The sequence below is a fragment of the Bombyx mandarina genome, chromosome 03, assembly GCF_030267445.1.
Source record: "Bombyx mandarina strain Sakado chromosome 03, ASM3026744v2".
Lineage (NCBI taxonomy): Eukaryota > Metazoa > Arthropoda > Insecta > Lepidoptera > Bombycidae > Bombyx > Bombyx mandarina.
The window spans coordinates 13,109,437-13,131,330 of record NC_143210.1 but is presented as its reverse complement, the minus strand read 5'-3'; the positions used below and the strand labels follow the sequence as shown (position 1 = coordinate 13,131,330).

Sequence of the window (21,894 nt, the reverse complement as noted above, 5' to 3'; positions counted from 1 at the left end):
TTCATTTTTAATCTAATTAATGAGGTTTATTATCTTTTTAACTGCGTATCGAATGATGAATAATGGATTTAGTGTTTACAATTTCAATTAATACGCCAATAGTACACCCCTATTAAGTACATAAAAAGCATCGGTTTATTATCTTAGTAATCGAGTTACTTTTTTAGGGTTCCGTAAACTGTCCTCTTCTTCTAAGCAATCGGAGATGAAGTATTTACCGATTTTTTTTCTCCAACGAAAAAGCCTTTTATCATCTACCTTAAAATAACCATTTTTGTCTCCGGTACAAAAGCCTTTTATTTCTACCATATAATAATCACTTTTCTACGTGTATATTGTTGACTCCTCGCAACACTCCCGGTCACCGTCCTCGTCGAACCTGTCGCTTGCGACAAAGGGCTCGACGAGCGAATTAACTCATAGACACAGCCCACTGAGTTTCTTGCCGGATCTTCTCAGTGGGTCGCATTTCCGAGCCGGTGGTAGATTCTGCGAAGCACTGCTCTTGCTAGGATCAGTGTTAGCATCACTCTGGTTCGAGCCCCGTGAGCTCACCTACTAGTAAAGGTTACGCTGAAATAGCCTCTCAAGGCTATCATCAGCTTAGGTAGGAAAAAAAAGCAACACTCTATAGTGATCCTGTTCTTCAGGTCACACATCAGTACGAGAAAAATCAAAGTAAACACTGAATGGAAGCGCCCAGTTTCAAATTGCGTTACTCAAGGGCTCCCGTGATCGCTCAAGGCCAGACCCTTCTCGTACAGACCGAATATATACTCGTGGTACAGCGAAGAGAGTCTGGTTCGAAGCGATCTTGTGCGATCTTAGATAAGTCGTTCATTCAATCGGTTTGTTCACGTTCCGCGTTGCTATTGTGGTCGCAGTACATAAATACACATACTGTATCTTGCAATATTACATACAACCGGTAAATAGTATAAAGAGAATTTGAATTTATCATTTTTAATTTAGTATCGCGCAGAGCGTCTAGCGGGGAAGTTGGTATCAACTAGTTATTACTACGCAGCTATGGCTTCAAAGAATCTGTTTATATTGTTTTTCATATTCGCTTTGTTCGCTGCGAATATTGCAGGTTTGTATATTTAATTTAATTCATTATTTATTCGTATGAAGCGTACGATTGGGATTTTCAAGAGTCGTTGTAATGTTAAATGGTTTTTAGAATTCATATAACATTCGTTGTGTATTTTTTTTTTTTATAAATTCGTATCGCTGACTTCGCTTCGACTTAGTCAGATCAGTCAACGTTCATTTCTCTGGCCAATCGTAGGCTACTGAGGAGCCAAATATTATAGGCATCAAATAGAAACATAGCTAAGACCACGAAGACTGGGCTCGTTACAACATATTTTTTTTATTTTTTTTTATTGCTTAGATGAGTGGACGAGCTCACAGCCCACCTGGTGTTAAGTGGTTACTGGAGTCCATAGACATTCACAACGTAAATGCGCCACCCACCTTGAGATACAAGTTCTAAGGTCTCAAATATAGTTACAACGGCTGCCCCACCCTTCAAACCGAAACGCATTACTGCTTCACGGCAGAAATGGGCAGGGTGGTGGTACCTATCCGTGCGGACTCACAAGAGGTCCTACCACCAGTAAATCTGTTTCGGTCTTGGACACGTTTCTGGATGTAGATATTCAGGATATTCCGGATATAACCGGTCCATAGGACGGAAGGATGAAGCGCGGAGGCATGGACGCTATTATACCGCTTAGATAAGACTTATTTATTTAGTTTTTTCCTCATATAGTGCATATTTGTAAAGTTGAATCATCTATATGATTATGTTAATTATTTGAATTCATATTCACTGTTTGCTCAATGCTCACGTGTTTTGTTAAAGACGGAAATTTGTTTAATGTGGGTTGTACGTAGGTTAAAAAAGGTTTTTTTTTATTGCTTAGGTGGGTGGACGAGCTCACAGCCCACCTGGTGTTAAATGGTTACTGGAGCCCATAGACATCTACAACGTAAATGCGCCACCCATCTTGAGATATAAGTTCTAAGATCTCAGTATAGTTACAACGGCAGCCCCACCCTTCAAACCGAAACGCATTACTGCTTCACGGCAGAAATAGGCAGGGTGGTGGTACCTATCCGCGCGGACTCACAAGAGGTCCTACCACCTACCAGGTATATATAGACTTTGTTTCCCAAGTAAATATATTACGTAGTTTAAAAACTTATTTAAATACTTATACTTGATGTAGTTCGTAAGTACGGTTTATATATTATATTATTATGTACATAAATATTTTACAACTTGTACCTATCTGTGGGATCTGAACAACGAATTCTTTCTTTTATCATCACCAGCTCACAGACGTCCACAGCTCGACATGGGCCTCTAACAAGGCTCGCTAAAATGACTGGTCTTGCGCGACCTTCAGCAGATCGTCGTTCTACTCCGTAGGAGGTCTACGCTCTGTCTTCTGGTGCGCGTTTGCCATTCGAGAACTTTTCGGCACCAGCAGCCACCTGGTGTTCGACCACTACTACTTCAACCCCTTAATCCTTCGCGCTACCTCAGTTATGATGGTTCTCCGGCCCAATATCCTTGTACCTGTTTCGGTCTCGCAGGAAAATCCCTTTATTATTTGTATTGTATTATTTGTTCTGGCGGTAGGACCGTCTTGTGAGTCCGCACGGGCAGATACCACCGCCTCGGCTATTTCTGCCGTGAAGCAGTAATGCGTTTCGGTTTGAAGGGCGGGACAGCCGTTGTAACTATACTGAGACCTTAGAACTTATATGTCAAGGTGGGTGGCACACTTACGTTGTAGATGTCTATGGGCTCCAGTTGTTAAGATTTTATATGGAAGAATAAGCAGACTCTCTTTATTATCACAAATTATATTTTATTCACACGACACAATCTTATTAAGTAGAGAATGTATCCATGGTAACGAGTCAACATTACTAGTGCGGTGACACGCAGCTAGTGCTATATCTCAACACTCCTCCTAAATGATAACTTGATTTACAGTTATTATTTAATACACAACTATATCTAACTTAACTAAACAAACAGTAAACTAACTAATTATGAATTAGCACAAAAACTTATTAATGCATTTATAAAACTTGTCTGTGCTCAAACTTTTAGTCATAACATCCGCTAAATTTTCATTGGTACAAATATGTTCTATGCTGATCACCTTATTGACAACCAAGTCTTTTATATAATGAAACCGTATGTCAATGTGTTTTGTACGCTTAGAGTTCTCGTAATTCTTGGCCATTGATATTGCACTTTTGTTGTCAACAAATAGCACGGCATTTACATCACAACCTAGGTGCTTACATATGCCTTTTAAATTAACAATTTCCTGTGCTAATGATGCGGCGGCTACATACTCGCTTTCAGCAGACGATAAAGTTACGCATTGTTGCTTCTTTGAAAACCAAGCAATGGGGTTTTGCCCTTGTAGGATAATACCACCGCTAACACTTTTTCTGTCGCTTCTATCTCCAGCCCAATCGGCATCAGAAAATCCGTATAAATTATTGTCATTTGTCTTTTTAAATAATAATCCTTTTTCTTTTGTTTCTTTCAAATAACGTACTACTCTTTTTCCAGCTTTCCATAATTCTTCGTTCGGTTTATCTAAAAATCTGCTCAGATATGACACTGCAAATGTTAAATCCGGTCTTGTTGTTACAGTAAGATAAATTAAACTTCCTATTAATTCTCGATACGGTACGTCCAAAACTTCTGTATTGTCCTTTATTTCTATATTGTAATTTCTTTCCATGGGAGTTTTAATTCCGTTACATTCATCCATTTTGAATTTAGTCAATATCTTTTCAATCATTTTTGTTTGTTTCAGTTCTAATGTATCTTTATTTCTTTTAACTTCCATTCCGAGAAAGTTCTTCATTTCACCCATATATTTTGCGTTAAACTTCTCCTTAAGTGCTTTAATAATATCTTCCCCGTTTCCAATGATTAGGATATCGTCCACGTAAATCAGCATCCAGCAATCTTCTTTGTAATACAAACAGTAATCATATTCTGATCTTTGGAATCCCTTAGCTTTCGCCAATTCGTCAATTGTTTCATTCCAACATTTTGGTGATTCAATCAATCCATACAATGCTCTCTTTAGTTTTAATGCTGTATTATTATTTTTTATTTCTAATCCTTGTGGTATTTTGATAAATACATCAGACTTTAATTTTCCATTTAGGAATGCAGTGGGAATATCTAGCTGAATAATCTTTAAATCATCTTGTACAGCTTTTGATAAGATCATTCTTATGGTTGAATGTCTAGCAACGGGTGCATAAACGCTGTCAAAAATATCTTTTTTCTTTTGTTGGAAGCCTCTAGCTACCAGTCTTGCCTTTTTTGTTCCATCTTCTTTTAGTTTAAATATCCATTTTGTATCAATGAGCTTTCTTCCATCGGTTATTTCTTGTTCTTCCCACGTTTCTAGTCTTTGGAGTGCATCTAGTTCTTTATTGATTGCGTTTTTCCATTCTGGTTCTTTTATAGCTTCTTCGAAAGTTTCTGGTGCATTTGCACTCAGACATATAACAATATTAGTTTCATTTATGTTTTCTATATTCGTCTCGTAATCTTTAAGATAAGCAGGAGGATTTATCGTTCTTTTGGGTCTGATTATTGCTTCTTCAATTTGATCAGTGTTCATTTCTGCATCTTTAAATTCATCTTCCTGTTCTACAATATCTTCCTTTTCTTTATTGATTTCTTCATCTTTGTCTTGAATATATCTTACTTGTTTCACTTCTTCGTTATTTTTGAATTTAATGTCGCTTTCATCAAATCTTACATCTCTGGAAATAACTATTTTATCTTCTTCTGGATCCCATAATCTGTAACCAACAGTTCCATAACCTACCATTCTTGTTTCTTTTGCTCTCTTGGCAAACTTGTCCGGTTTGGGTACTATAGTAGTCCAAGCTTTGGAACCAAATACTCTCAATCTCGATAGGTCGTTTTTACCAAAAAATATTCCGCTGGGTGTCTTGAAGCTTATGGCCCATGATGGCGATCTGTTTAATTGGTAAACTGCACATTGTATCGCTTCGCACCACAGATATTTTGGCAAATTGGTTTCCGCTAATAGAGTCCTTGTTTTGTCGCATAATGTGCGGTTTATCCGTTCTGATATGCCATTAAGTTGTGGCGTGTATGGTAATGTATATTCTAAACTAATACCTCTATTTATGCAAAAACGTTTCAAACTATTAGCAGTGTACTCTCCACCATTATCGCATCTAATTCTTTTAACTTTATTCCCCGTTTCGTTTTCAGTTCTTAATACATAGTTCATCAGTCGTTCTGTTGCTTCAGATTTGCTCTTCAGGGGATACACTACGCAAAAATGAGAGAAATCGTCAATAATTGTCATAAAATATTTTTCACCATTAGGTCCTTGATGTCTGATCGGTCCTGCTATATCTGTGTGAAGCATCTCGGCTGTCATTTTTGTTCTAGGCCTTGGGATAAGCGTGAACGGGGTTCGGGTGGCTTTGCCCTCCATACAGGGACTGCAAATTCTATCAGATACAGGTAAGTTTAGTATATTAAGGCTTTTCCTATTTAAGTGACCTAAACGTTTGTGCCATAGATCTGTCGTATCAGTAACATTACAAACTTCGGACTTACATAATTCGGCTTGTAGCTTATACAATTTTCCTTGCACGGTGCCGCATAAAAATGTATTTTTATTAAATATTTTAACATTGTATTTATTAAAGTTTATGTTAAAACCTGCCTCGACAATCTTTTTTACTGATAATAAATTGTATGAAACATCTTTCACAATTAGAGCATCAATATTAATCGTAGTATTTTGATATTTTACTTTAAGTTTACCTCTTTTACTAGTTGTAATACATTGGCCGTTAGCTACGAATATTTTGACTTGTTTATCTAAGTACGTAATATCCGTCATATAATTTTCATATTTTTCATTTATTAAATGCTCCGTACATCCTGAGTCTATGATTAGTTCTATGTTACCACATTCACCCACATTAGCAATAATATCGCTAGCAATGAAACCTATTTCTTTATTTTCTGTGCCTGCTGCTGAAGTATGTTGATACGTTGTATGTCGTGAACTTGAATTTCCTCTAAATGAGCGTCCACGCGCCCTTGGATAGCTCCGTCCTCGTATCAATGACTGTCCTCTACTCGGCCCTTGTCCTCGTCCTGATCCTCGGCATTCGAATGATTTGTGTCCACGTTTTCCGCAGGAGTGGCACGTGATAAAAGCATTATTCTCATAAAATTCACTATTTCTGTCCATTTTTAACTTTGTCTCCATATCGAGTAGTCTTGCTTTAACAAATTCTAGATTCAGCTGTTTCTCGGAAGCCATAGTCTCAATTGATGTAATTACTTGATCGTATATCTTTGGTAGAGAAGACAGCAGATAGCAAATTTGGTCTTCTACATCGACGTTTACGTTGATTGCCGCTAATTCACTAAGAATTCCTTCAAATTTTAGGAAATATTGCTGTAAGTTGCTTTCATTATCATAGCGCATTGTTATGAGTTTCCGTTTTAAATAAAATTTGTTACGGACTGTTTTTCGTTCAAATATGGCCTCCAATGACGTTAACATTTCTTTGGTCGTATTCGCATTTTTTACGATGTTAATATATTTGTCGCTCAGACATTGTACCAAAATTGATTTTGCTCGTGAGTCATCTTTATCCGTCGGTTTCTCTTTTAATAATACATTGCTTAATTGCTTTTCTTCCAGCAGTAATTTCAATCTAAATTTCCAATGACTAAAATTTGAATTTTCAGTCAAAATCGGCAGAAGAGACCCCGCAGTTGTCATCTTTCTTTTTTATAATTTTCGCCGATATTATTTCTCGTGGATCGCAACCCAATATATTTTTATTTACTTACTTCACGCGATCTGCTACCATGTTAAGATTTTATATGGAAGAATAAGCAGACTCTCTTTATTATCACAAATTATATTTTATTCACACGACACAATCTTATTAAGTAGAGAATGTATCCATGGTAACGAGTCAACATTACTAGTGCGGTGACACGCAGCTAGTGCTATATCTCAACACCAGTAACCACTTAACATCAGGCTGTGAGCTCGTCCACCCATCTATGAAATAAATAAATAAATTTTGGGTTTAGAAGGTGGAGGAAATTTCACGATAGACCGACGCGACGGTCCAAATGTTGTTATTAGGAACTTAACAGGCGTCTGTCTTATCTCTACATAGTATAAAACAAAGTCGCTTTCTCTGTCCCTATATCTGTCTGTCCCTATGTATGCTTAAATCTTTAAAACTACGCAACGGATTTGGATGCGGTTTTTTTTTTTTAAATATATAGAGTGATTGAAGAGGAAGGATTATATGTATAATAACTTCCATTCGAACTTCCATTCTCGAATAGTTGAGAAATCAATAATAAATTACAGTTTCCGATGCGAAGCGAGAGCGGGTCGCTAGTGTTCTATAATGAATATCGCCACACGGCCAATTATTTTTTTTATTCAGCGATCACGATCAGTGGTATTCGTGTAGTATTTGAAATCTCGTTAATAATATTGATCAATAATAAAAAAAGGCGATATTAAATCGTAAAAACGGTTTAATTAACGACACCCGAGAAACGGGGAGAAGTTTGTTTTTTATAAATAAAAAAATTCATATACCTAACGAAGATAAGACAACACTATCAAAAAATGGCGTCAAAAAGATTATAAGCTATCTTTTTCCGATGATGATCCGAAATACTATTTGTTTTTTTTTTTGTTTTTTGTAAACAGCTAGCTATATTAAGCAAATAAACTGTATCAATCTATTTTTGCAAATATTCTGTAGATTTTAATCGTAAGGTTGAAAGATTGGGAATTAAAATTTTCGTATACAGGTTTTTGTTTTTAGCCTTAATCCTTTTAGTTTTTAGCATTTATCAAGGATTAAGGCTAAAATTGGTTCGCTCGATTGAAAAGGCTGTGATTCACAATCACTAACTGGTTTTTTTTTTTCAGCTCTACAATGTCCGAAAAACAGTGAGGTTCGTAACAGCCCCTGCCCAAGAACTTGCAATGACCCTTATGGCCAGAACAGTTGCATAACGGTAATAAGAGAAACGTGCCACTGTAAAGGCGAACTGGTTTTCGATTCGGATAGTGTCTGCGTTCCTATATCCCAATGCTGACCGAGTAGATATCCGAAATAATTATACAGCGGCGGCTTTGGATTAACTTTTTTTTTTATTTACATTATTTTTGCGTGCTTAAAGGCGATTTCCTTTCTTGTTTTATTGATTGTAACGAATAAACATTAATTTTTTTTTAACTCCTCAGTTCGTTTTTATTTACTTTATTTATAATTCCAGAAGATTCCAAGGTTATCATACAGGTTATCACGATCACCTTTCAACTAACGGAGGTGTTTTTTGTGTTTGATTTCATCATTGATTTTGCTTTCGTAACCGCTACACCAGAAGGGCCGTCTATTCACTATCTGTATAGATCTTCCGATCCATTAAGGGTGCTTTTAGGTACCACAAGCACCGGTCACCGTCGTCGTCGAACCCATCGCTTGGGACGAAGGGCTCGACGAGTGAATTAACCCATAGACACAGCCCACTGAGTTTCTCGCCGGATCTTCTCAGTGGGTCGCGTTTCCGATCCGGTGGTAGATTCTGTGAAGCACTGCTCTTGCTAGGGCCAGCGCTAGCAACAGTCCGGGTTTGAGCCCCGTGAGCTCATCTACACGTCAAGGAGAAGCTGAAATAGTCTCTCAAGGCTATCAGCATAGGTAGGGTGGGCTGTGAGCTCGTCCACTCATCTAAGCAATAAAAAAAAAAAATTAAGTTGATAACTTGGTAAATAGAAATTAAACAAGAAAAAGAAAAACCAGATTGAATCTTATTATTATTATTATTATCGAGCAATTAATTATCTTTAAACGAGAAATTCTTGTAAATTAATATATAGGTACTTATATAATCTGAATCTCTGAAACGGCTCCAACGATTTTCATAAAATTTAGTATACAGGGGATTTCGGGGGCGATAATTCGATCTAGCTACGATTTATTTTCAGAAAATGTTGTTTTATTCGTGTTTTCAATAATCAACTCTTCCCGACATCTATTGGCGAATAATAATACTATTTTTCATAATTGAGGGCAACTAATCTTTTTAAAGACACAACAAGATGGCGTTACCAAAAAAAAACCGGGCAGAGCTCGGTCATTATCTAATGTATACTTAATAGGGGTGCTATTGGTGTATAAATTAAAATTGTAAACACTAAATCCATTATTCATCATTCGATACGCAGTTAAAAAGATAATAAGCCTCATTAATTAGATTAAAAATGAATAATCACCTACGCCAGCTAATGCCCAAGAATACTTCCAAAAAGTTTCTGGACTAAGTCTGGTGTGAAAACAATGCAATCTTAATGTTGCCAACAGGTAAAAATACCAAAAATCATCTAGTATTTAATAAAATCACGAATAAGGCTATAAATCGTTTAACAATCCGAAATGGGTACACATTTTCTCTCCGCGTTGAAGACTAAGCCGCTGTTACAGTGGCAGGTTGGAATGAGGGCGGCGATGCAAACGGTGTTAGTCAGGTACGGGTCGTCGCAGGTCTTCGCGCAGGGGTCATCAGTCCAATGAGCATTCTCGGGACACCCTGCAATACCCAAGAAACGTTTGAATTAGTTTAGAATGTACATTGTTCTTCGGCGCACGATACTTCTCGTAACAAGTTGCGGCCGCGGTCCAACCGACCTCACCACGTCGATGTCGTCGATCGTATCAACAAAGGCGTCTTTAGTAGATCGTAAAGCTGAATCAACTAAGATGGGCAGACGAACTCACCGCTCTCTCAATGTAAAGCGTTCCTTGGCTGACATGAACGCTGTCATTACATTGAAACATGAAGTCGAAGGGGTCCCAATAAAAAACGGGGTCTTTACCGCGCAACTTGCACACTGTCCTCAAAACCACCACGCTATTAATTCCGTAACAACCTCTATTATGGTTTCCATACGTGCTACCATGAAATTATAATATATTCATTATAATTATTGTATTTAAGTAGTAATTATTGTAGTAATTAGTAATTATTGTATGTATTTATTGTAAGTATTGTATTTGGCGGAATTAAAATAGATAGGTTCGGTGATTATTTTAAATGATAAACGAAAGATAGGTTAGATAAAAAAACACAAGCATCAAAAACACACGTACCATCGTCAGCAGTGCTGGCACCAAGAGTCATCAGGGCAACAATCAGGAACACGACAAAGTACTGTTTGGCGGCCATCTTCGTAAGTATCTCAGTATATTTTTCAAACTACAACTCTCGAATAACTATAGGTCTGTAATCCAATGGGTCCCCTTTTATACTAAACTGTAACTAAACAAAACCGCTAACATAGCGACTAGTGATTTTCAATGTATGTGTGTATGTATGTGTGTGTCATCCGGCTTATCTGCGTAATTGAATATTTTTTATAACACGTATTACGTTTTTTTTTTTTTTTTTTATTGCCCTTGTAGGCAGACCAGCATACGGCCCACCTGATGGTGAGTGGTTACCGTCGCCCATGGACTTCAGCAATGCCAGGGGCAGAGCCAAGCCGCTGCCTACCGCATTTTAACAAATTGTCTCTCATTTTCATTCACAATGGGTTTTTTTTAACACACGTCACGAAATACAAAATTGTATAGGATGCTCAGCTAAATAATAAATTTATCGACATTCTTATCTTGTCTGCATCCATTTAATTTAAGTTCAACAGAACTGACTTACATGTGATAGAGAACTTTTGTCATTAGACAGCTATTTCTTGAAAGTCTGTAAAAGTTATATCAGTTTGTTCTCGGCGAAAGCATGCCCATATCTTCAGATAGAAAGCTCGTCCAAGCAACACAACCTCAGATCTAGTTTAATAAAAATGAAAACCCGCAAAATGATAATGAAACCACCTTGCCTGTTTCTGCCGTGAAGCAATAATGCGCTTCGGCTTGAAGGGTGGGGCAGCCGTTGTAACTGTACTGAGACCTTAGAACTCATATCTCAATGTAGGTGGCGGCATTTTACGTTGTAGATATCTATGGGCTCCGGTAACCACTTAACATTAGTTGGACCGTAAGCTCGTACTCCCACCTAAGCGATAAAAAAAATAATGACCTTCAAAAATGTACTGATAGGAGGAGGCCAGGAAGAAAAACATTTGAAAAACAAAATAAACACAAAAAATACATGCTCATTAGAACCAAACCGTGATAACAAACACGGATTCCATGTGGTTTTTTCAATTAGGCACTTGTTGACTTAAGTTTTTATGAGCTCTAAAGATTCTAACTCTAAGCGTGGGGATTCACCTGCAGTCCAGCAGTCAGTCAGTGTTGTTATGTAATTTCATCTCGATCTGATACATTCAAGGTTAGCGAGTTATTTTTCTTATGTGCAAAATACTATGTTATTAAGTCAGTATTTAAATCCATGTATATATATAAAAATGAATTGCTGTTCGTTAGTCTCGCTAAAACTCGAGAGCGGCTGGACCGATTTAGCTAATTTTAGTTTTAAATTATTTGTGGAAGTCCAGAGAAGGTTTAAAAGGTAGATAAATATGAAAATGCATTTTGTTTACCCTTTGATGTGTCCCCCGTCGGACGGATTCCTTTTGTTGGTTTTTATTTTATTTTATACAAAAGTTTAGGTATTTTATTTATCGATTAAGGCACTACGAAGTACTTAATATAAATCTGAAGAGTTTGTTTGTTTGTTTGTTTGTTTGTTTGAACGCGCTAATCTCAGGAAGTACTGGTCCGATTTGAAAAATTCTTTCAGTATCAGATTGCTCATTTATTGAGGAAGGCTATATAAGTATATAGTTTGTATATAACATCACGCTAAGAGCAATATAAGCGGAGCACTAATACAGAATGTTTCAAAATCGGGTTTTTGCACTGCGGAAACTGTCAAAATTTCCAATTGTTCCCCTATAAAAGTTCTAAAAAAAGTCACAGCAAGTCGACAGCATAAGTATGTCTATATTTTAATTAAGGTTGGCTCACTATAACCCTTTTACGCTAACCAAATTTGTTCTAAAATAAAACATTATTTTTGAAGGGGTTTTTATAAAGACGATATTAATTCTTATCCAAAAAAATACTTTATTCATTATTTAATTTAATATGTTAATTTAGCATATACATTGACATATTTAGTTTTAAAGAAATTTCCCCTCACTTGATTTTAATGAGAATCTCGCTATGAAGATTTTAATGAGCGCGTAATATTGATGTACAAGGCGCCGGCCGGACGGTGCGCGGCGGCACACAATAAGAAGAATAACAAGAAACACCTAAATCACTTCAAGATAGGCTTTGAAAATTATAGATTTTTCTGGGTTTCTCCAGGATCCCATCATCAGATCTTAATGATTACAGGACCATTCGGAAAGTTTACCCTTTTGAACAAAAAAAGAAAAAAAGAATTATCAGAATCGGTTCAAGCATTCTTGACAAATCGAAACATACATAGATAAAAAATTGTGGTCGAATTGATTATTTCCTCTTTTTGACGTGACAACGTCTTATAATTCGATGGAGCCGGCTGCACGCACGAAAAAACATGACTCATTGAGGCGTTCCATTTAAGGCTTGAAGTGCAAGCGAGAGCGTGCAACGAGCGACAAAGAGGGACAATCGGCCTCCGCGTTCGACAGCGTTCGACATCTGTCTCTCTCCTACTTGAGTGAGCGATGCATCCGCGTGGACAGCTGCTATACAATAATACATTTACATGTTTTCGTCAAGTATGAAGCTCAGTGAAAAGTGAATGTGGTGTCAATTGTCCATACAAAATAACTATGAAACAAATAAAAATAAAATTTTCTTTTGTAAAATGAAACCATTCCATCAGTATTTTCTTATGACGTTATCACGTTCAACTATCGTCAGTAAACCGATTTTACAAACAACCGATTTTTTTTGAAGTCGGTTAAAAAACGTGATTTTGGTACCTTAAAAAGCTCCTTAACATTCTATTTAATATTCTAAAATAACTAATCCACGCGAACGTAGTCGCGGGCAAAAGCTAGTGTTTGATATAAGGCTAATCGTCACTTGAACCTAATGTTGAGGGATTTAGGGTAGATCTTTTGCGCATTTTACTTCGACGCATTGACGTGCACTTGTGACTTGAAATTTGAGTTATTACGCACCAATCTTCTGAGTTATGTTGCTCTAGTTCGTTTTTTTTTTCCTACCTAAGCTGATAGCCTTGAGAGGCTATATCAGCGTCGCCCTAACTAGTAGTTGAGCTCACGGGGCTCAAACCTGATGACGTTGCTAACACGAACCCTAGCAAGAGCGGTGCTTCGCAAAATCTACCACCGGATCGGAAACGCGACCCACTGAGAAGATCCGGCGAGAAACTCAGTGGACTCTAGTTAGTGCTCTAGTTGCGGATACGGGTAGCGAGTTCACGGCTCGCCTTACGCTATGTGGTCACACTAATATATAAACACATGGGGATAAGAAACACGACGTGGGTACTCGCATCGGATGATATTACTACACACCCGTGTTCAAATCCCGCTGGAAGGCACAAGTATATCTAGTGGACCACGTACTTAACTAAACTTCACGAATTACTGTGCTCATCTTTTTTTTAATTGCTTATATGGGTGGACGAGCTCACAGCCCACCTGGTGTTAAGTAGATATCGGAGCCCATAGACATGTACAACGTAAATGCCGCCACCCACCTTGAGATATGAGTTCTAAGGTCTCAGTATAGTTACAACGACTGCCCCACACCGAAACGCATTACTGCTTCATGGCAGAAATAGAAAGGGTGGTGGTACTTACCCGTGTGGACTCACAATACGTCCTACGACTCGTCCTGTCTCCCGTCACTGAGTCTAAACAATAAAAAACATAAAGAAACCGTCTGCCCGTGGACATCACAAAATAAATATCAAGATCACAATACAAGTGCGTAAGAAACCTTGAAAATATCAGCTGATAACATATTATCTGTTTTACATTGGCCTTTTGTATTGTTAAAAATAAAACAACAATTCAAATAAAAAAAGAGTTCTTCGAAACCCATCAAAACAAGTTATCACACATATATCGCCAGGGTTAGAGAAGGTCACGACGCGCGTACAAACAATGTCAGACGAATTAGTACACACGGATACAAAATTATCTCAATTTATAATAACAACAGCGGTATCCCGCGAGGCGATTTCTTTGAAATTTCGTAATTCGGATTAGAATAAACAAGCTACACTTTCCCGGGATAAAGAGTTACTTTTATCACAGTCTTGTTCATTAAATATTAAATACATCATTCATCATTAAATCATTAAATCATTAAATACCAGTTATTTCTAACTACTTGGAAACTTTGGAACATGAAATCACAAGCCGTCAAACACAATGTTGTCTTTATTGCAGCTGAAAAACGCGGTGTTGCGCGGTTCATATTATTATTTAACTTAATTTAATAAAAAATATCCTAGGATATATGTACACTTACTGTACTCATGTACTTTTACTGGTGGTAGGACCTCATATGAGTCCGCACGGGTAGGTTCCAACACCCCGCCTATTTCTGCCGTGAAGCAGTAATGCATTTCGGCTTGAAGGGCGGGACAGCCGTTGTAACTATATTGAGACCTTAGAAGTTACATTTCAAGGTGGATGGCGCATTTAAGTTGTAAATGTCGATGGGTTCCAGTGACCACTTAACACCAGGTGAGCTGTGAGCTCGTCCACCCATCTAAGCAATAAAAAAAAAATAGGCGCATAATTTCATCTAAATCCATTCGGCCTTTTTGATTGATTTGTCAGTACGAGTCATGGCGGTCATCAGTCGTCTTTTGCGAGGGCACTAAGATATTACAGCAGAAGCAGGTGGCCCGGCGTGAGAGTCAGCACTCTTCTCTCTCTTGTACTGTGTAATATCATAAACCCTACGTTTAAACTTTTCTAGAAGTTAAACCACATTTTAATAGTTCACGGCGTCCTTCTGAAATGTCAAAACATTAGTCATTCGATGACATTACTTCTTGTACACAATTTATTAAGTTAAATGAATCTTCTACACAGAACATCACTAAATTCACTATACAAACACAACCACGCTTCCGTATCGAATATAAGAAGCCGTCGCGAATTATCGAGCTATAGTTCGCAACACATCGTTAAGATGGCCGCCAAACATTACTTCATCATGTTTCTGCTCGTGTCTCTGATGGCTCTCGCAGCCAGTAAGAGCTTGTTCGAGAAATGTGAGTATTTACTATTCACTTCTTTGGGCTCGATCAGAATAAAATCTTAATGTCTAACTAACACCTTCACTACATAGTATAAAACAAAGTCGTTTTCTCTGTCCCTATATCTGTCTGTCCCTATGTATGCTTAAATCTTTAAAACTACGCAACGGATTTTGATGCGGTTTTTTTTAATAGATAGAGTGGTTGAAGAGGAAGGTTTATATGTATAATAACATCCATTTAATTGTGGTGAAATCAATTATAAATTACAGTTTCCGAAGCGAAGCGAGGGCGGGTCGCTAGTTAATTGTTAAAGTTCAAATTCGACATTAGTTTAAATGCTAATTTTCTAGTCCATAATAATATCGAAAGATCAATCGACGTAAAATCTTCTCTTTCTCTTTAACGCCAAAATATTGTTTGTAGGTCTGGTCTTGGGCAGTTTCTGCTCTATTGAGCGACGCCAAGTTGTTCTGGGACGATCTCTCTTTTTTGATAATATAGTCTGTATGAAATAAAATATAGATACACACACTCCACAACATGCTAGAACAGCCAATTATATGGAAGATATTGTTGCAAGCCCTTCATTTTAAAAATAAAAATGAACATATTGTATCTTCAAAATAACACTCCTAAGCTTTACTTTAAAATAAATTTCCTATTACCTTTACTGGCGGTAGGACCTTTTGTGAGTCTGCACGGGTAGGTCCCACCATCCTGCCTATTTATTCCGTGAAGTAGTAACGCGTTTCGGTTTGAAGGGCGGGGCAGCCGTTGTAACTATACTTGAGACCTTAGAACTTATATCTCAAGGTGGGTGGCGCATTTACGTTCTGGATGTCTATGGGCTCCAGTAACCACTTAACTCCAGGTGGGCTGTGATCGATATAAATTTAGATACATGCAGGTTTTTGTTTATATAGTGAAGTATTGGGAGTTAAAGTATGAAATTGCCGATTTGTACTGAAAAATTGAAATTAGTTTTTATTTTATTTTCATTTAACATATTTATTTAATCAAAATATCTACCATTATTATCTATACATTGCTGCCATCTAATAGGAAAATCATTTATGCCTTTGCGATATCAATCTGGTGATCTTAATTCTACAAGCTGTGTGTGTGAAAGCATTTTATACTGCCTTCTGGGAAGAAAACTTTTTATCGCGTAGAAAATTGTCCAAATCACGAAAAAAATGGTAGTCCGTTGGAGCAAGGTCTGGCGAATACGGAGGATGACGAATGGTTTCTAATTGCAGTTCCTATAGAGTTAAAACGGTTTCTCGTGCTGTATCTGATCAAAAGATCAATAGTCATACCTATAATGTTTTTAATTACAAATAAATAGAAAATTCATTATTCCTATGTTGTTTAATTTGATTTTTGTTTTGTTTTTTTTTTCTTAAATTTTTATAATTTACTAGATTTACTAATTTATACCATTTTCTAAGTATGTACACACGTAATTATCCTTCATTCCCGCTAAGAACCAAGGGGAAACGGGGGTGACTGAAAATCAGCGCTGTTCGATTTATCAACCTCGAACAGCAATAGCTGAGCCACCTCCTTTTGCCTTTTTCTCTTTTTATTTTCTTTTCTTTATTTGTATTTCATTTTATTTTCTGTGATGTGAAAGGCAATAAATGATTTTTATTATTATTATTATTATTATTATTACTATGTATATTTTGTTTGATAGAGCAATTAGAGTCACTAAATTCACAGCACTCACGCATAGTTTAGTTCCGAAATCCCTGGCTGAGCCTTTGCTCGCCCACCTGTCCTGGTGAAACTGGAAAGGCCTCCGGGCCACCAGTAAATATTCAATCATAAAATATAATTTATTGACGGTAAATATTTTAACCGACTTCAAAAAAGAAGGAGGTTCTTAATTCGACTGTATGTTTTTTAAAATGTAATTATGTTACCTCATAACTTTTGACCGGGTGAATCGATTTTGATGATTCTTTTTTTTTAATAGAAAGCTGACGCTTCCCGTGTGTCCCGTATCAATTTAGTCCAGTTCTGGTAATGGTATCCATAAGAAAACCATCATCATCATCATCATTTCAGCCTATCGCCGTCCACTGCTGAACATAGGCCTCTCCAATAGATTTCCAGTGCGACCGGTTCATTGCCACCTGCATCCAACGAGACCCAGCGCTTTTTACTAGGTCGTCGGTCCATCTATAAGAAAACCATATAAGTCTTAAATTTGCATTAAGTACGTGCGCGAAAAATAGATGAATAACTCAATATCAAGCCAACCGATTTCGATGATTGTTGCTTTTAGTGTACATTAATTTGTTTTGGAATATCTTTTTTTTCTATTTGAAGTCGGTTTTTGTTAAAGCATGTCTATATACATTTTTTTTTATATGTTAAGCTAAACAATTATCTCTTAGCTTTTACTCTTAACTACCTAAAACCGACCCAACTGGAGGAACTTAGTTAAACATAAAATAATGTTTAATTTTCTTTTTGGTCACTACGGTCACTATTTCTTGTTGTTCGGTTGCTTGTTTGCGCCGTGGTCCTAGCCACCATCTAACCCTCCTGGAGCTTGTAAGGTTTACATGAATGACATTAATTTATAATAATATCAACACAACACATCCATTTAAAAGACATCGAATCTCGTGTCTTAAGATGACATTTTTAGACATTTTTATTAATATTTCAACAAATAGTACTGTTTTTTTATTATTATCATTATTATTATTATTGTATTCCATTTTCGAGCCGATGAATTGCCAATGCTATGTACGCCATTGTTGTCACATGCATCAGGCCATAAATTAAATAGTTTAAATTTATTTTCAATGTTAGATGTTTGTGATGTGGCAGTACTTATGTAAATAAATAAATAAATAAAGATGGATGGTAACGCAGTAACAAAATCTTTACTGGTGGTAGGACGTCTTGTGAGTCCGTACGGGTAGGTACCACCGCCCTGCCTGTTTCTGCCGTGAAGCAGTAACGCGTTTCGGTTTGAAGGGCGGGGCAGCCGTTGTAACTATATTGAGACCTTGAACCTTATATCTCAAGATAGGTGGCAACGTTTACACTGTAGATGTCTATGGGCTCCGCTGACTACTTAACAGCAGATGGGCAGTGAGCTCGTCCACCCATTAGCATTAAGCATTATTTTTTTTTATCTAAATTCGTTTTTCGTCTTTTACAGCGTGTCCTGAAAATGCTCACACGACATTGAACCCCTGCGTGCCGACCTGTGCAGACCCGGAATTGAAACACACCAGCTGCGTGACGGCTTTCATCGCAACCTGTCACTGTGATTCTGGATACCTCTTCAACTCGGAGGGAAAATGCGTGCCCGTTGCCGAATGTTGAATATGACGCGGAGGCTATTTCAACTGATTTCGATTTGTATTTTATAAAAAAAGTTTATCTAACTATAACTAAACTATACTTGAGACCTTAGAACTTATATCTCAAGGCGCATTTACGTTGTAAATGGCTATGGGCTCCAGTAACTATTTAACACCAAGTGGGCTGTTAGCTCGTCCATACATCTAAGCAATAAAACATATATCCAAAAATTGAAGTTAAATATAGATACATTTAAGCTTACATATCTGCTGTTTTTAATAAAAAAAAGAAATAAAAGATTCAAAGCTTTTCTTTTATGAGAATTCCCATTTGATGGTTCCAAGCTAGAATTTTTTTCTTTGAAATCAAGATGCATCCTGAATAAGAACATGTAGACTTTACAGAGAGTCAGGGTTTGTTAAGTTACAGATAAGAGATCTGGTAATCTGCTACTAACATAACAATATCTTCGATTTACGTTGGTCTTGGGCAGTTCCTGCTCTACTGAGCTACGCCAAGTTGTTCTGGGACGGCCTCTCTTCTTTGATATAGTCTGTATAAAATAAAATATAGATACACACACTCCACACCATGCTAGAACAGTCAATTATATGGAAGATATTATTGCAAACCCTTCACTTTAAAAATAAAAATGAACATAATGTATCTTCAAAATAACACGATTTAGCTTTAGTTTAAAATATATTTCCTATTACTTTTTCCTATTACCTTTACTGGTGGTAAAACCTTTCGTGAGTCTGCCCGGGTAGGTCCCACCATCCTGCCTATTTATTCCGTGAAGTAGTAACGCGTTTCGGTTTGAAGAGTGGGGCAGCTGTTGTTACTATACTGAGACCCTAGAACTCATATCTCAAGGTGCGTTCTCAAGGTGGCATTTACGTTGTAGATGTCTATGCGCTCTGGTAACCACTTAACACCAGGTGGGCTGTGAGGTTGTACCACCCACCTATGCAATAAAAAAAAATATTAAGTTTTATAAGGAGAAAGACTATAATATTATTTGTCGAGCAGTTAATGCCGTAAATATAGAGCCTTGGGAACGTGTGAGCTCCAAAAGATTCCGTGAAAGATGTTTGATAATGTGTCGATATGCTGCGTTAAAGACTACATGTGTAAGAGGAGAATGAGCGAAGAAATGGTATATGGTATACGGTAGGCAGCGGCTTGGCTTTGCCCCTGGCATTGCTGAAATCCATGGGCGACGATAACCACTCACCATCTCAGCTATAATCTCAGTAATATGGTGATCATTTACTGAGATTTTTTCAGTGGACTTTTGGGAGGATCCCGAGAAGCTACGTCCAGGGGCTTTGTTTGATTTTCCCACATTTGTGCACTTTTACAGATATTAAACAGCTAATAGACTGTTATTACACATTAAAACCTGAAGAAACACTAAATAGACAAAATAAAACAAATCACACAGCTTCATTCCTCGCCCGCCAAAAAGTACGTTACCTAATATTGACATTATAAGTACACAGATAAACTAAACTATTGCGACATATTTGATGCTCTGTGCGCTGCAGAAGACAGAATCAGGAGAAAAAATGGTATGATCCATGAAAAAGTGAGACGAGTTCCTAGGACGTCGACAAAATGTCTAAACGCGACGATTTTTAAAATACATATTCCGTATAATGTTTTTCACTTTTCTTATTTGTTAGTTTGTTAGAAATTTACATTGCTTATCGTCTGTGCCATCTTTGTATTTGAACAGTTTGCCTGTTCGCCAGAATAATCCAACAAAATGTTAATTTTTAACGAGGTTTATGGCAACAATATTTTCGAACGCTGATTCGAGTAACTATTACAGTTGAATAGATCAGGGAAGATAATTTGTATACAGAAAACCGGTTTCTTGGTCGTGTTTTGTTTTAGCGGATCAAACACTTGAACTGCAGCATCGGTAATGCTGTTTATATCCCCTTCTTAGATTAGATCGTTTTAAAACGCTAAGTTAAATTGAAATGGGTACAAATAAATGAAGACTTATTTTTAAATTCGCAATTAATTTAATGAAATGGGTACAAATAAATGAAGACTTATTTTTAAATTCGCAATTAATTTAAGTAATCAATTTTGTTTCAATTTTTATTGTGTAGAAAAGATAAAGAGCTCAGGGTCTGTCTGGCGTTAGGTAGCTACTGGAGCGAATATACCTCAACAACGTAAATGCCGCCACCTTGAGACATGAGGTTAAAGTCTCAATTGTATTGTCTAACGGCTGTGTCACGTTTCATACCGGAAAAATCTTTTTTTCTCTACCTTATCTTTGGTAGCCGCAGGGACTATTCCAACTACTCACAGACGGGTAGGTGAGTTTACGGGCTGAGCCTGAGAGGATTGTTAACATTGGCCCTAACAAGAGCAGTGCTTCGCAGAATCTACCATCGGATCGGAAACGCGACTCGCTGAGCAGATCCGGCGAGAAACTGTGAGGTCTGTCCGCAGAGCGTTGCAGCATCTGTATCACAAGGAAATGATAATCTTACAGTGCAGACAAGCATGTCAGTCAATCGTTTCCATGGGTGTTCTACAACCCTTTAATCTTCTCAATGGCCCATTTTTGGTAGTTCATAAATACACTTTATAAAAAACATATAATACAAACATTATATAGGTACTGGTAGAACCTATGCTGTTTTTATGGCTATATGATTTTCCAACAAGATTCTTTTGTACAAACCTTAACTTGACAAAATTACGAGCACATTAAAATAAAACTATCTAGTGTGCTTAGTCCGAGTTTTTTAACGTTGTCAATAGCGTAAAAGTTAAATCAAATTTGCATGGAACGTTTGTTTACGTTTTCCGATAGGGGCGCTGTTCTGGGGGAGGGTGATGGGAGAGATGTGCTCCGCACTAAACGCTTCACTCTTCCCCTTTTGCCTTTTCATGAGTTGTGTCGCATGCGAGGTTTGGATGCTGGTTGTCGAGCGACAGGAGGTTTTAGTCGGTTTGACTCCAACATACCTCGCCCGTCATCCCCAGTGGAGGGTAGGAATCCGGCGATTTCCTCCTGACCAAAAAAAAAGGGGCGCTGTTCTAAATGCATACAAATTGGAGTTAACTTTTACGCTATCGAAAACGCTAAGCACACAGATCCCTCGAGCTGTTCTCGAGTGATGATCCGTCATTCGTGGGGCAATCGATTTCGAAATTCATTATGATTATAAAATACAATATCATTCTGTACAAAAATTCCGGTTAATTCGAAAAGGTATTTC

At 37.3% G+C, this 21,894-nt stretch overlaps 3 protein-coding genes across 3 annotated transcripts; 2 read left to right on the top strand and 1 right to left on the bottom strand.

Moving 5' to 3' along the window:
* The first annotated feature begins 933 nt into the window (after nt 1-933).
* Nucleotides 934-8,350, top strand: LOC114242305 (fungal protease inhibitor F). Its single transcript, XM_089738218.1, has 2 exons — nt 934-1,093; nt 8,034-8,350. Exons 1-2 carry the CDS (start codon nt 1,030-1,032, stop codon nt 8,201-8,203), a joined length of 234 nt encoding a protein of 77 aa, XP_089594344.1. The 5' UTR covers nt 934-1,029; the 3' UTR covers nt 8,204-8,350.
* Nucleotides 8,351-8,911: 561 nt separating this feature from the next.
* LOC114242366 (fungal protease inhibitor F) lies at nt 8,912-10,414 on the bottom strand. Its single transcript, XM_028173493.2, has 2 exons — nt 10,258-10,414; nt 8,912-9,697 (listed from the first exon to the last, which is right to left on the bottom strand). Exons 1-2 carry the CDS (start codon nt 10,331-10,333, stop codon nt 9,531-9,533), a joined length of 243 nt encoding a protein of 80 aa, XP_028029294.2. The 5' UTR covers nt 10,334-10,414; the 3' UTR covers nt 8,912-9,530.
* A 4,752-nt stretch (nt 10,415-15,166) lies between these two features.
* Nucleotides 15,167-18,942, top strand: LOC149503331 (fungal protease inhibitor F-like). The gene is made up of 2 exons (XM_089738175.1): nt 15,167-15,325; nt 18,498-18,942. The coding sequence occupies exons 1-2, from the start codon at nt 15,244-15,246 to the stop codon at nt 18,662-18,664; spliced, it is 249 nt and encodes an 82-aa protein (XP_089594301.1). The 5' UTR covers nt 15,167-15,243; the 3' UTR covers nt 18,665-18,942.
* The last annotated feature ends 2,952 nt before the right edge of the window (nt 18,943-21,894 follow it).

What these genes read in the sequence shown, in the direction of transcription:
- LOC114242366 (XM_028173493.2), bottom strand. Translation starts at nt 10,333, where the DNA reads ATGGCCGCCAAACAGTACTTTGTCGTGTTCCTGATTGTTGCCCTGATG. An exon ending in TGCCAGCACTGCTGACGATG is followed by an intron (nt 9,698 to 10,257) that starts GTACGTGTGTTT and finishes TGGGTATTGCAG; the next exon opens with GGTGTCCCGAGAATGCTCAT.
- LOC114242305 (XM_089738218.1), top strand. Translation starts at nt 1,030, where the DNA reads ATGGCTTCAAAGAATCTGTTTATATTGTTTTTCATATTCGCTTTGTTC. An exon ending in GTTCGCTGCGAATATTGCAG is followed by an intron (nt 1,094 to 8,033) that starts GTTTGTATATTT and finishes TTTTTTTTTCAG; the next exon opens with CTCTACAATGTCCGAAAAAC.
- LOC149503331 (XM_089738175.1), top strand. Translation starts at nt 15,244, where the DNA reads ATGGCCGCCAAACATTACTTCATCATGTTTCTGCTCGTGTCTCTGATG. An exon ending in TAAGAGCTTGTTCGAGAAAT is followed by an intron (nt 15,326 to 18,497) that starts GTGAGTATTTAC and finishes CGTCTTTTACAG; the next exon opens with CGTGTCCTGAAAATGCTCAC.